Genomic DNA, 14,607 nt, shown 5'->3' with positions numbered 1-14,607 from the left:
CAAAGCACAGGTTCTGAATGGCTGTAGGAAGCTCCTGCAGCGAATCGGAAGCCACAGAGGCCCCGTTGGACGTTCAACTTCTGAAAATAGTTCGCAAACAGGAACAGTCACTTCCTGGTTTGTGGCATTTGGGAGCCAAAATTTTCGAGAACTAAGATGTTCGAAAACCAAGGTTACGACTGCAGTGGAAACAACATAGTGTCTGCATTTTTCTTAAGAAAGAGAATAAAACGTAATCTTACTTACAATATCTAAATATATTAAATATATATTATATCATATTTTATTTAGAATATATATATATAATATTCTAAATATTGGGGGTATCCAATGAAGTATCTCTGTAAGCACAAGGACTTTGGACTGCACAGTGAAAATTCACCTCCCACTCTTATCCTTGTGCACTCCCTAAATCTGTTCTGGGACTTCCCGCAATGCTCCAGAACAAAGTTGGGAATGTCACCCTAGGTGAAGATATGGAGGGAAAGTTCCATTGAACAAATGAAAATCTTTGCACTAATAGATCTACTTTGTTGGATACTATCTACTGTGACTTTTTAAAAAAATATATCAAAGTAAAGCTTTGCATTTCTTTAAATGTCATATTCAAGGCATATAAAAAGGGCTTTGTTGACTTTCTCCCTTTTAATCAAAAACTTAATTTCAAACATTTCTGATAGTTGGGGAAACGCACTACAGTAACAAGCAATACAATGCACAATAAAATCCAAATCCAAACACAATCTATATTCCAAATAAATTAAAACTTGTAACAACAAAGGCGAAAATAAATAAAAAGGTACTCAGCAACTGAACTAGCATTGGCATATGCCTTATTGCTCAGGGAAGGTTATGTGTGCCACCACCAAAAAGACTGCTTAATCTCCTCTGTTTTACCACCATGACCATCATCAATAAAGAACATATAAGAAGATGCAAAACAGTCTCTTTAATTTAGTATATGGGTGCACTCCCAGTTGCCATCTAATCCTTGACTGGGTTTAATAAAGATTTCCAGATTCCCATCTAGGATGACTGCGATGAGAGTGTCCACCCAAGCAGACAGCATGCATTCCTCCTTTTAATTTAACTGCATGTAGTGAAAATCTGCTGATCTGCACAAAGCACTAAAAACCATGAGCAAGCTTTAATGAGCAAGCTTTAACATCCTCTTCTTCACATCTTCCTGCATGGCTGCATCTTCCTAATTTACTTTTAGTTTCAAAAAATATCCGCTTCGTATTACACCCCAGTTTACGACAACCAATGATTAGTTGCTAAATAAGCCAACTTCAAACCATGGTTTATGAAGCTGGCTTGTTGTAACAGTCTGTTGCCTGTTTTAAACCAGGATTCTTGATTCATGCATGTTGCTCACCCATAGTTCTTTCAAACTAGTCTTGGCCATGTGGGTGATGGGGAGCATGCAGACCCTACTCTTTGCTGAATCTCTCAGAAGCTTGCCAACATAAGCGTTGAACCATGGCATGGTGCAAGTATGAACCAACCCAAGAATAGCATGTTTTTTAAAAAAAATATATCTGGATAAGCAGATTGTTGTATTTAGTGATATTGCAGTCATATTTCAGTGCAGATAAGGGTTAGCAACAAATATGGGCTAAATACATTTGGCCATTCTCTTCATGATGAGATATCACCATTCATGGATGAATGCCCATTGTATATTGTATATTCAGTAGATGTACAAATAATGTGCATATACAATTTTTGTAAAAGGCTACAAGTGATAGCCTTATATATGGCACTGAACAAGGAATCATAGGCAGTAAATGGAGCATGTGCCAATAAAAAACCAAATCCAAACAAACGTCTCAGATATTTGTTTTTTGCGATATGAAATGTTTCAAGCTAAGACAACATCTCTTTTCTAGTGAATTGTGCAGTAGTAACAGTTAAAGAAAAAAAGTCTTTTGGAAGCTCCGGAAAACAATGCAGAGTGTGCTTTCATAGACACTATTTCCTCATCCTCATTTTTCAGGGGATGGTTATGAGGATGAAATAAAACATGCATGTTATAAGCCATTGCCCTTAAGCTTTCAGATGAAATAGGAAGTGAACACTTCAGCTTTTCTTACCCAATAAATAAGCGATGTTTTAAATTCCAGGTTATGGTTTTGTAGACTTTGACAGTCCAGCCGCAGCTCAGAAAGCAGTATCCGCTCTGAAGGCCACTGGAGTCCAAGCACAGATGGCAAAGGTAAGATAAATGCATTTGGAGAGTAACCTCAGAAACCTGTGGCCTCCAGTTATTGTTGGACTTTTTAACTCCCACCATCCCTCACTGCTGACCATATTGGCTGGGGATAAGAAAAGAGTTATAGTCCAGCAACACCTGGGGAGCCACATATTCTTCACCCCTGCTCTACACTCTGGTGATAGTGGATCCTTCCTGGCATGAAATCAATGTCTTCTCATCAATGCCTTCTCATAATGGACCTTCTCATGTGTACTTGAAGTCCTCCATCATTTAAAAAAACAAAACATGCTCATGGGGCAAGGTCTTAAACCATCACCTAGGATGACTTTTGACAGTACTACTCCTGGGGTAGTTAGATTTTGTTACCATAAATCTATAGCAATGACAATTTGTCCCTTGAAGAGAAACTAAATACTTTACTCAGGAAGTAGTCATCACTTTTGGCTACCTTACAGAGCATGCCTGGAATCTTCCCCTCTAATTCCAGTCTCCAGCCATGAGTGTTGTTGATTGATGTAGCCAAAACAGCACAACAACGCAGAGAAAGGAGGTTATCAGTAGAGGAGGGGAAACTCCAAGGTTTGCAACAACAAACCTTTAGGAAGAAAAGTAAGGGAAGATGAAATCTCCAAACAGCCCAATGAAGACAAAATGCTCAGCAGGTACCACTTGTACCACTTGTAATACTAAGCTAACCATCAAGACAAAAATTATGTCACTACCAGGCACATATTCTCAGCAGCTTATGACAATGAAACATGCATTGTTTCTTGTTTTCAAAAGATGGAACACAACAGTTTTCAACTCTGCTGTTTATGCTGCATTTATGTTTTGGGGGGGGGGGGAGTGCAATTGTCCACATTAAGGCCTATTTACCCATCACCCTTCTTACTCCCCTTAAAAGAAAGGTATGTTGACTTGGTTATGCGCATAATATGCAAGTTAATCAGGAACCAAAAGACCAAGCTCTACAGTATGGCAACCAGTGTTCTGAGGTCATTTAGTACTCCAATATGAAGATGCTTGGAAATAAAACCAGTGAGTGGCAAATTCTTGTAAATAGTTGCAACCCCAGCCATCACATACTGTGGCCTAGCACATGGAACTTGGACTAGAAAAATGGCTTGCTTTGGAGATGGAGGAAGCCAAATGTCAGGCATGGTTCACTCACTAAAAAATAAATTGTGGTATTTTTGTCAGGTTCTGCTGATCTAGAATCAGCCATTTCAGCCACCAAAAGAAACGTAATCTGATAGAACTCAAATCAGCCTGAGTAATGCTACAAATGTTGCTATTTTATAAAGGCCAAAGGTTGCCAACAGAATGCATATAAATTAGGAGAATGAGCACTCTTGTGGAAAGAACTGAACAGTGGGGGGCGGGAATAAACTTTCTTCAGAATCTGAACTTCATTAAATAGAAAGTCCCTGCCATTTCCTGGAAAATTTTGTGTTGGTTATAGCAGCAAAACACTTAATTTCTCTAAAGCATATTCCCCTATTTACAATGGTAATTCAGTGCTTACCTCTCTGCATTAACGGCATATGAAATGAAAGAAGTAGAAAATGACTGAAGAGTGTGAATCTTTGCAGAGTTAGAATAGAGCAGTTCAAATAGTCTTTATTTGTATGTCAAACTTTCATAAGACCAGCAAGTGGGAGCCATTGGTGTGGTCGTTGCTCTTGTTGTTATCCAACTACAAGTCAGTCAAAATATAATTACAACAAAAGAGATACATTAATGATAGAGATATAATGATAGGGATATAAAGGCAACAAAACTCTCTGGGGTGCGTGGTCATCAGCTGCCAACACATTGTAATAGCAAATCTATTCCAACAATACTGTTTACCTAAACAGAATATATATAATTTCTTAAGTGACTTGCAACATCCTGAAAAGTATGTACTCCTGTACTCTGGTGCACTAATATATTATAGACATACCCCACCTTTCCACAAGGTTAGTTAATTTTATTTTATTTACTATTTCCCATGTTTTGATCCTCCAGTCTTTTGCTGTCTGGGTCCTTATCTTTGTCCAGTTGTGACAGGTTATAATACAGGCAGCTGTCAATAATGGGAACTATTGTAAACTATGAGTGATGCAGGTCTTCTGCACGTACATATATTGCAATCATTCTTTAAAGTCTATCCTTCCAAGTTTGAAAACATAGTACTTTCTAAAATATTCAAGTGACTAAATAATGTTAGAGCCCCTCAGAATGATTAAATATGAAACAAATCTGGCACACCTTTCTTGTCCGTTCTGCTTCTTCTTGAGTAATGTATAAACCAGGGTGGCTTTTTTCAGCTTAGGCAATATTTTTCCAAATTCTCCACTGAGGAACAGTGGAGCTAATAACCTGAAATGTCATTGGATTAGTTCCAGGACAGCAAAATGAAAACCATATGTCTATTACTTAATGCACATTTTATCACATGCATGCACACTTGCTCTTACTAGATGACTTTCTTGCATTATGGCTGTTCTGTGGGTCTCTGTGTTAATGGTGGTGTCATAATATTTAATATCTAGGCACGTGACGGGTGAGAGGAACACACAAAACAAAAACTGGAAATAGTGCACATTTGTCTCCAATGTTAATGAGCCCTCTTTGTGTGAATTTGGGTGGTGATGCTTTTAAAAGCAGCAATTTGTTCATGGTTATGCTCTTAAATTTCAAACGGAAGTTGGAAATACAAGAGGATAGAAATCTGAAAAGGCAACAGTGCTCTGAACTATGTGTATGTGCTGATGGGGTCCACTTATAAAACTCAAAAGGCAATGTGACTATAATTTCATCACCTTTATTACATATGATGAGTGATAAGCATCTAATTCCATAGTATTTGGAATGAGCAGAGTTTCAGTCAGCAAAGGGGAGAGAAAGGGAAATGTACTTCACACGTGAATAGCAGAGTTGGCTAACTAGAGATGTCATCCTGGTTCAGGCATGCAGAGATCACATTTTCTAGATTATATAGTGGCCTGGACCTAGTCTGATGGAGAGGATAAACCTGTGTATGGTTTGAACCATTGCAGGCAGAAGCTTACAAGCTTCAATGTTCCTTTGCTTGCTTATTTTGAAAATCTCACACAGAAAGCTAACATGTCACAGAGAACACTAGCCTAGAACCTGTACATCTAGTTTGCTGTAGACTGAGCACTATGTTTACTAACCTGCATCAAGAAGGAAATGTAGTTTTAGCCCATAGGTAAGCTTAATTTTTTGTGTAATGCAAGGGACCGTTATTTACCGTTATGTTGGCTGGTTAAAGGGGTTAGCGCTATAAAGTTAGGCAGCTGACAACATTGTTATATAAATGAAAGGCTTCAGGAGATGACATCTTAATGTGTTTGCTCTTCCACAAAACATTTCCTATTTTTAATAAGGGCTATTGATGCTGTGTCTTGATATCTGGGTGTGTTGTGTAATCATCTTAAAATATATAGTATGTTTGCTTTTATAAATAAATTGCTTATGAGACCCTTAGCAGTTTCATTTATGGTTATTTTCTGTCCTCTTCTTATGTTGCTTTTGTCACCTGACGGACTAATCTTCTTACTCCCCTCTACCACCTTCTCACTCTTTGCAAAAGGTACAGCTCTGAGCTGGGCTTCTAATGGCTTTCTGTAAACTCCCTTTAATCTTACTGCCACCCCACATACGATGTACCTGCATCCTTCCCATCTGTAATGTAGCCAAATAAGTGGCATGTGGTGCAATACAGTAATTTTATTAAAACAGAAGTTATGTGATCACTTAGTGCACAGAAGGGTATGGTTTCTGTTATGTTTTATTCCCTTCTATTATGCCAACCCTTGCTACCACCACCCAAACACACTCTAAACACCTCCAGTTCTCACTCCAACTACCACCCAGTCCGAAACTCAACTTATTCTCTGAACAGGCTCACACCAGTGTTGAGGCTCCCTCTCAAACTCTTATTCAGTCACCACTCACTTCCAGCATTCCAAGAACTCTCTCCTTCTCCCAGCCTAACACATACCTTAATTTAAATACCATAATTACCTACACATTTACCTTAATTACTCTAATATCATGACATACACACACAATTATATTTACTTAAATACCAGAACATCACCATAGACAGTAGAGTGAGATGTCTCTTACAACATACTTACTCTGGACCACTGCTTGGTCTCTTGGATTACGTGAACTCAAGTGTACTTCTTAAGTTGATTGTGTTAGTTTGCCTCCTCCACCTAATTTCTATGAGCTCAATGCAATGTTAAAATGAGGTCTGAACACCTATACATGCCTACAGTATATGCCCATTGATTTAATTAATTAAGAGTTCCTCTTACAAAATGAAAAGTATTTATTTTTATTTTTCCCCCATGAATGCTTTTGGCTTTTTGTGGTCCTCTCAGATAAGGTTAGTGGAATACACGTGGAGCTTCTAAAAGGTCTCATTGCATTGCTTTCTTAACAAAGCCCTGAACATCTTCATACAAAGGGTTGTCCTCTTATCCAAAAGGCACTTAGGAATGTCTCCATTCTCATGAATTGAAAAGAAACGCTATTTCAGATTTGCTCAGCTATGTTCTTGTACCATAGTCTGGTGAAAAATAAAGGCCCTTTCAGCCATGCTGTTTGTCTTGTTTGAATGCCACTATAATCAGGAAGTAGATACTGTCTTTTGTGTTCATACATAGATTTAAGACCAGTATGAATGGCACACTATTTTTCTGTTTCAGTGAAGCTTTCTAGTAGCAGTGCTGAAAGTTCCGTGATGGAATTGAATCGAGGAATCTTGTGCTAAGCTCTATGAGGTTAAGACTTCTCTTCCGGCACTATCTGCCCTGTGAGGAGGAAGAAGAGGCTATGGAGTCAGGCATAGACAACATTAGGGCCGGCTCCAGTGGGACTGTCCCCTCCCATCGGGCTAACTTTGTTTTAGTCCTTTAGTATCTTAAGCTCCCTTGGGTGCCCACACAGAAAGGCATATGTGAATGCAGTGAATGAATGAATGAATGAATGAATGAATGAATGAATGAATCAGGTACTAGATTGTGATTGTCAGCACTGAGTTGGAAGCTGAGGAATAATTTGGTCTTAATTGCACTAATGTGCCGAAGACTACCATATTATTGTGGGTTGCTACACACGTTTCCTCCGGCAATACTTAGATCATTTGGGGGATGGGGGCACAATCTTTCCTCAGGTGGCAATTTTTTGAAAGAGTTACATGAGCATCATTTCACTTCACTACCTATATATATCCCTTGTTGGGAAGCAAGTAACATACTGAACCATGATATACATGGCACTTTCTCCCCTGCCATTGCAATGTAATCAAGTTCTATGAACCAGAAAGGATTATTAATCATGCCTACTGAAAATGTTGCCATACAATGTTAACTTTGCTTCTGTTGGCATTTTTTATATTTGACTAGATAATGCAAGGTGTGTTTCTTGTTTTTGGTTTTAATTCCCCCTTTCTCTAACTAGTTTAAAGCTGCAGTTCTATATCCACTTACTGGGAAGTGATCCCCATGGAACATAATGGATCTGTGTTCCCTGTCTCTCTCTCCAGCTTTCAAAGAGAGCTAGATAAATACATATGGTGGTCCCCATGTGTTGGGATATTGTTTTGGTGCTCCCAGCATACTGAGAGCTTCTACTAACATGGTCTTTTAAGGAAATCTGCAATAAGCCCCACTAATCTTCTGGAACTTCCGGGGGGGGGGTCACAGCCTTTCTGCAGAGCAAAGAAAATGCAAAGCTGCTTGTAAGTATATTAAAACATAACAAAAGTTGTTAAAGCAACGGTTAATTTTTAAAATATTAAGTGGGAGGAGGGGGACACCTATATGACAGCAGCCAGATTGGATCGGATCCAGCCTTGCTTACAGTAGACCTACTGAAATCAGTAAGTTAGTTGTGGCTAATATAAGACCCATCAATTTCAATTGCTTTATTCTAAGCATGACAATATATCAGCAGAAGCTATGAGAGGAGGCTACATAGCCACTGTTCCCAGACAGAGAATTACATAATGTAGACTCCATGATAACTAGAAAAAAGGCCCAGCTTTATATTACAACTTGGCTCTACAAATTTGGGAACATGAATGAAGGATTCAGCCACAGACCTCAAATGGAGGTATATCCACAGTGGCTGCAATTCATCCATAAAAATTTCTACAACATATGAATTTTGTTGCAATTATGATGTTTTCTGCCTCTGATCTTTTCCCCTATTTTGTGCACCTATTGCACAATATAGGCAACATGAGGCACCATTCCAAACTAAATAAATACAACCATTTTTATTTTTTTTTAAGAGGCTTAGTATTTCAACTTGTTCGGGAGGGGGACTTCTAATTATAGAGATTGTGATTTCAAGGGTGAGCTCTGTGTTCTAAGCGGTCTTGGAGCACAATTATTTCAACTTCATGCTTCATGTACTTTTTAAAAGGAAAAACAGGATGTGCGTGAAGACAAAAACCATATGATTAAACAATTAACCGTGCTGTTAGCATTACAACAGCATTCATTGTAACAAAGTACCTTTAAATAGTTCCTTGAGATCAATGAACAAAAACAATAACCATGCTAATTTACTTTATTTTATTTTTAGAGAGAGGACCCTGATAATTAGCTGACTAATGTAGACTTGGGAGTTCTTTTTTACTGATGCATTTTTGTGGCTGTTCCAGACCAGAAATAAAGCCATATATGGATGCCTAGTTCAACCCATTTGCTGAATGGGTCAGAGCAGTAACTGACAGCACTGCAGCTGAAGCTTGAATAGTTTTACATTTAACTGTGGGTGCATCTTCAGTGATACACATGAGCACTGCTTCCATGGGAAGGCAGGCCAGCTAGGATCGAATCCCAAAAGGGTCTTCCATACAGTCACATGTTTTCTGAATGGCTGTCTGTTAGCCGTGACCCTTTGCAATGGAAGAGAAAACAGATGTTTTATCATGCTGCCAAGTTGTTGGGGCTTCCCCCCCCCCTTGCATGTTAGGAACAGTTCTACACACAGGGAGTTTTTGTTAATTAGTTTCAGATGATGACTGGGAGTTTTACACCATGCAGGACCTCCACTTACTACTCTTCTATCCAACACCCCACCCCCATCTGCCACTCCTGCCCTGCTCAAGTTGATGCTCACAGCTGGCTACCCCCATTTCTTAATAAATGCTGAACATAGCTTTATGCTTATTAGATACTTAATCCCTTGAGTGCCTAAGGAAGAATAACATGCATACATACAGAAGAACGCTAACTTAAAATCAGCCTTGTTTTGATATGCTTGAGGAGAAGCAAATAAGTGAATTCAGCAGACTCGAAAGCTTTTAGTTCTAAGTTACCTTTCCCTCCCTTTTCGTTAGCGGAAGCCCAACACAGGAGTTCTTCTTTTGCAAGGACCAGTTTACTTCTTGTATTTATTATTCAGTGTGGTGCGGTATTAAACATAACAATAATAAATGCAATAAAACAATGCAATCCCTTCGAAACAGAAACATAGCAGCACATTTTGATACGTAATCTCAAAAATCTTTACAGAAACAGCAACAGGACAAATATCTTTATAAATTTATAAAATATCATAAAACATCCACCATGCAGTGTGGAAGGTGAAATAAAAGCTGGTATCAATTATCTGGGAATGCTTATCCCCCCAAAAAATATAGGTATTTAAAAGGTAACCGAGACAAATCACTGTTGGTGCCTTTTGTACTGCATAAAGTGGGTGCCATCATTGAGAAGCCCACTACTGTGTTGCTGCCTGATGTATTTTTTGGACAGGCCGAAAAGCATCCTCTACCTAAAAGCGTTGCTGTATTATTCTTTCTTTCTTTTTACTAGATAGAACCTGCTACAGGGGACACATATGCTTTCTGAATAATTTTGTATTGTATATTCAGTTTCATTGTCTCGCCTTTGAGAAGCATGTGCTTCTCGTGAGTCTTTGCTAAATGGATTCTCAGAGCCTGATCGTGCATGGAAGTTGCCCTCACTTTAAATTTGTTACTGCTTTGTATGAACGCCTTGGGGTGTTTGTACTATTCTGATGTCATCTGTTTATTCATAATCTGCATCTTTATATAATGTTAAGATAGAGCCAACGACTTCTTAGTCTTCCCTGTCAAAGAGAGAATGAGATAGTGTATATAAATATGGAAGGCTGCTTCAGGAGACAGAAAAAGAGCTCCTGATCATACATGCTCTATTTTATCTCAAGCTCACTCAAACAAGATAGTTAGAGCCAAATACTCCCGTGCAAACATACAGATTCCCTTTCTGTCTACAACTGTCCTCGCTAGCTTCAGGGGGTTGAATAGGAGTCCTGAGGTGGATTTCTAGAGGGGAAATTGGCAACAGAAAACCTATGGGCAGAAGGGTCTCCTACTTGCACATCAGAATATTTGAACCCGAGCCATGGTTTTTTGACCAACTCTGAGCAAAGCCACTTTATTCTGCAGAACTTTTGAAATAGGCCTTGTGATCTGTTGTAGACTTTCATGTGAATCGTCTTAGCTAACTGATTAAAATTGGGACAGTTTTTTCAGGGATGCAGGTTCCAGCATGGCAAAAGCCCTTCCATTGTGCAGCAAATACATTCCTTTTTATCTATTTATTTTCCCATGAATGTAATTCTAGAGATGATAATGGCTTATGTTGTCAGAAGAAGGAAGAGCTTATTCTGTGAATGGTAGTAACGATGAATAGATGTAATCATATATTTTGGCCACAGCTGTTTCTCTAGTTTCATTGATCTCCTAGGGAAGTCTTGAGAGACTGCTATTCAGTGACTTCAAAATTACACATTTAGCTTTGACTGCTGTTGGTACCACTTTATTGTGGAGACTTTCACAGCAAAGTAAGTCTCATGGGTACAATTTTATGTTCAAAATTTCCAATATTCTTCTGAAAAGTAATATTATTATTTTTATTGCTTTTTTTTCAGCAACAAGAGCAGGATCCAACTAATCTATATATTTCCAATTTGCCACTTTCAATGGATGAACAAGAGCTGGAGAATATGCTGAAACCTTTTGGGCAAGTTATCTCTACAAGAATACTTCGTGATTCCAATGGCACAAGTCGTGGGGTTGGCTTTGCAAGGTACGATGGTAGCTGTCTTTTATATTGCTTCATGAATAGCATCTTCAGAACAATTATAGTTAAAGTAAAATGAAGGTGCTTAGCAATGGAAAACAGTATCTTACCATGACAAGAAACTCAAAACAAAGATGGTAGGACTGTTCATTTAACCAAAATATTAACGGGTCAAATAATATTCAAGGATGCAGGGCATGCACCTATTAGTACTGTAATAGAGAATTGTGCAAATGTCAAATATTGGCATTAACAGCTTATTATTAATGTACCAGCCATAAAAGACAAAAGTGTGTGTTTAAAGGTGGGTGTGGTTAAAGAACATAAGATGTTATACTCTAAATCAGCATGGCAGCTGGGGCTGATGGGAATTATAGTCCAAAACTGCTGAAGGGCACCAGGTTTGGAAAGGCTGGTCTTAGAGGAATGGTTGTGGGGACTCGACTTTTGAAGAAAAAAGGGTTTTCACACCACATTTGCTTTAAGGTGCAATTAGAATTTTATTGCTCTCTTGCAGTTAAAAGATGGGACACAACTGACACAAGGGCAATATTGACTTATTAGACAATATTAAACTGAAATCAAACAAGTTGTTAGTTGCCTTCTATTCCAATCCTTAATATTGCTGCCTTATTCGTTGCATGTTTTTAATTGGCTCAGTTATTTTAAGTGTTCTTACACAATGAGTACTCAGAAATAATTACCCAGTATTGCCATATCCATACAAAGGTAATATACAAAGTTGAATTTGATTAGTAATTACACACAAGAAACCTGTTAAACTAAATAAGGAAAACTGTGTTCATACCCAAGACAAGTTGACTTTCCTTTTTAGATAGTTCCAATGTGCAATGAGAAAAACACTGCCATTTGAATGTTTACTTTCAGTCTTTAATAGTGGAACGATGATTGGGGGGAAGCATAAATCTTACCCCAAATTTATTTTTTCAAAACACACAGTTAAAGCATCCTTCTCACACACATACAAAAATGTGCAAGCACTGCATAGAGCTTGTAGAAGGAGCCGGGGAGAGACAGTGAGATAGACAGATATGGACACAGACATAATTCCATACCTTAGGAAGCTTCTTTATAATGAGTCAGATCACTGGTCCATCCATCTCAATATTGACCAATAGCATCTCTCAAGGAGATTTTCCAGCCATAAATTCTGGGAAGTGAACCAGGAACACACTACATTCAAAGCATGCGTTATATCACTGAGCTATGGCCTCTCCCCCTGGTTTGGCACTACAGGATTTATCTTGGGTTCATCTACTAAGATTCACTGCCTCCCTTTTTGTCAGAAAACTGCAGTTGACCCACTTTGCACCTGCTGACAAACAATGGCCAGCAAACCATGAGAAAAGACATCACAGCGCACAAAGGGATGAAGGGAGTGCACAAGTCATGTTTATCCACATACTGCCCAAGCCTTGTTTTGTCATTACGACAGGACTGGGCTGGAGGCTTTGTCATTGTGACCTAATAAGAAAGCAAAACATGTGCAAATCAATATTACACAGTTATCTCTTTTTTTTTTTTTGTCTTTTACACAGGATGGAATCGACAGAAAAATGTGAAGCAGTAATTGCTCATTTTAATGGGAAATTTATTAAAACACCCCCAGGAGTTTCAGGTAGGTCTTAAGTATTCTTCTGAAAATGTTACAATCTAATGATTCCTGTAACTAGATTAGGCAAGTGGCACCTGCATAACACCACCTCTAAAAGGAGTGTGAACAGCACTACAATAACCCTGTTACATACTGTCTCGAGCCCTGAAGAAGGACACTCTGTGCTGTTCAGGCCCTTGGGGGGCCGAGGAAGAAATTTCAGGAATGCAGAAGCATCTCTTCTTTCTTACCTTTCCCTTGAGTCCTTCCCCTGTGGGCTAGTGGGCTTGTAGACCCAATACAAATTCACACACCTTTACTTGAACATCCAAATCATCATTCCCAGAATGCATTCATGAGGGCACATGAAACTTGTGAACTGAGCAAGTAGTATTTCTGTAATCACAGCAGCATTTTCTTTACATTATAGAGGTTTGCATATAATAGGAGAAGCACTGAGAATACTGTAACTCTGACAAGGGAAGGTAGCTCTCTGAATTTGTATTACACAGCCCCAGTCCTGAGTATGGGCAGAGAGATTAAGGGTGCTGTTGACTCCAGTGATCCAACTACTGTGTTTGTAGTCAAGCATCATGCCATTTTCTGGAAAACCATGTGAGTCTGGACACTGAAGACCCTGAATATAGGCCATTGCTGCTCTGAGTATTGTAGCATTCTGCTGCTTTACAAGGATTGCTCTGAAGCTTCGGGCACAGGTCCTCCCAACAGCTGTAAATAGTTCTAGATAAGGTGTGCAGGGAGGGGAACAAATAAGGCTTCTATTTTTAATTAGTCCCCTTGTTCCTGTGGCTTTGCAAGCTTGTTCAATAGCGCTGAAGGTGAATGAACCTCGATGAGAAAACCTGATACCCAAATACCAAATGAAGATGATAATTTTAGATCCCCCTCTTCCTGTCTAAATTAACTTGCGCCTTTCTAGTGCAAAAAAAATAGCAAGGAAACAAAAAAGGTCCATGAGGTGTTCTCCTAATGCAGCTTAATTTATTCATTTGCTGCTGTGAGACTCCCAACCCATCTGATGGAAAGCTGTTAGCTCATGATAATTGATTGCACTTCTTACTATGGGCTCTTTTGAAGCCAAGAGTTGACACCCTTTTACTATCAGCCTCTGCCAGGGAGTAGCAGATTATTGCTGGATAGGACTAAATTAATATGACCAGAAAGACAGAAGACAATAACAGAGTGAGAGAGGAAATTTACTATACAATAAATAGTGCTTTTCTTTGACGTTCTGGGGGATAGTAAAATGGTATCCTATAAGAAAGAATAGACATAGTAGCATGCACGGCAGAATTCAGGTGAAGAAAGAAATCAAAGGTAGGGTATTCATATTTATTTATTTTTCTTACATTTATATCCTATCTTTGTTTCATCATGGAGCCCAAGGCTTCATACATGTGATTCCCTGGTGATTGTTCATCCAGGCAATGGCCATCCTCACACCGGCTGAACTTCAGCAAGGTCGTGACCTCATGTACCTTCAGACTATATATCCCATGTTTTGGTTCTCTCTCCCTCTCCCTCTCCCCTCTGATGTGGGTGGTAGCCACACATTCTTCAAAATGGGGTTTCAATGTAGAATTTCCCAGGATGCCCCCAGTGCAAAAAAAGAGAAAGATAATATACTTCCTTTTCCCATGTTACTGCAA

General features: G+C 38.9%; 1 protein-coding gene across 4 annotated transcripts in view; it reads left to right on the top strand.

Annotated features, from left to right (window-relative positions):
- Window positions 1–14,607, top strand: part of RBMS1 (RNA binding motif single stranded interacting protein 1) — a 123,834-nt gene that overhangs the window by 90,337 nt on the left and 18,890 nt on the right. For all 4 annotated transcript variants that reach the window (XM_079980412.1, XM_079980411.1, XM_079980410.1 and 1 more), the window contains exons 4-6: window positions 2,127–2,218; window positions 11,171–11,328; window positions 12,882–12,961. In XM_079980412.1, coding sequence (XP_079836538.1) covers window positions 2,127–2,218; window positions 11,171–11,328; window positions 12,882–12,961 — 330 coding nt within the window. The remainder of the gene's footprint in view (window positions 1–2,126; window positions 2,219–11,170; window positions 11,329–12,881; window positions 12,962–14,607) is intronic.

Source organism: Podarcis cretensis (genome assembly GCF_951804945.1).
Source record: "Podarcis cretensis genome assembly, chromosome: 1".
In the NCBI taxonomy this organism is placed as follows: domain Eukaryota; kingdom Metazoa; phylum Chordata; class Lepidosauria; order Squamata; family Lacertidae; genus Podarcis; species Podarcis cretensis.
Note: the sequence above shows the minus strand (reverse complement) of the source record. Positions and strands in the feature narration are given on the sequence as shown.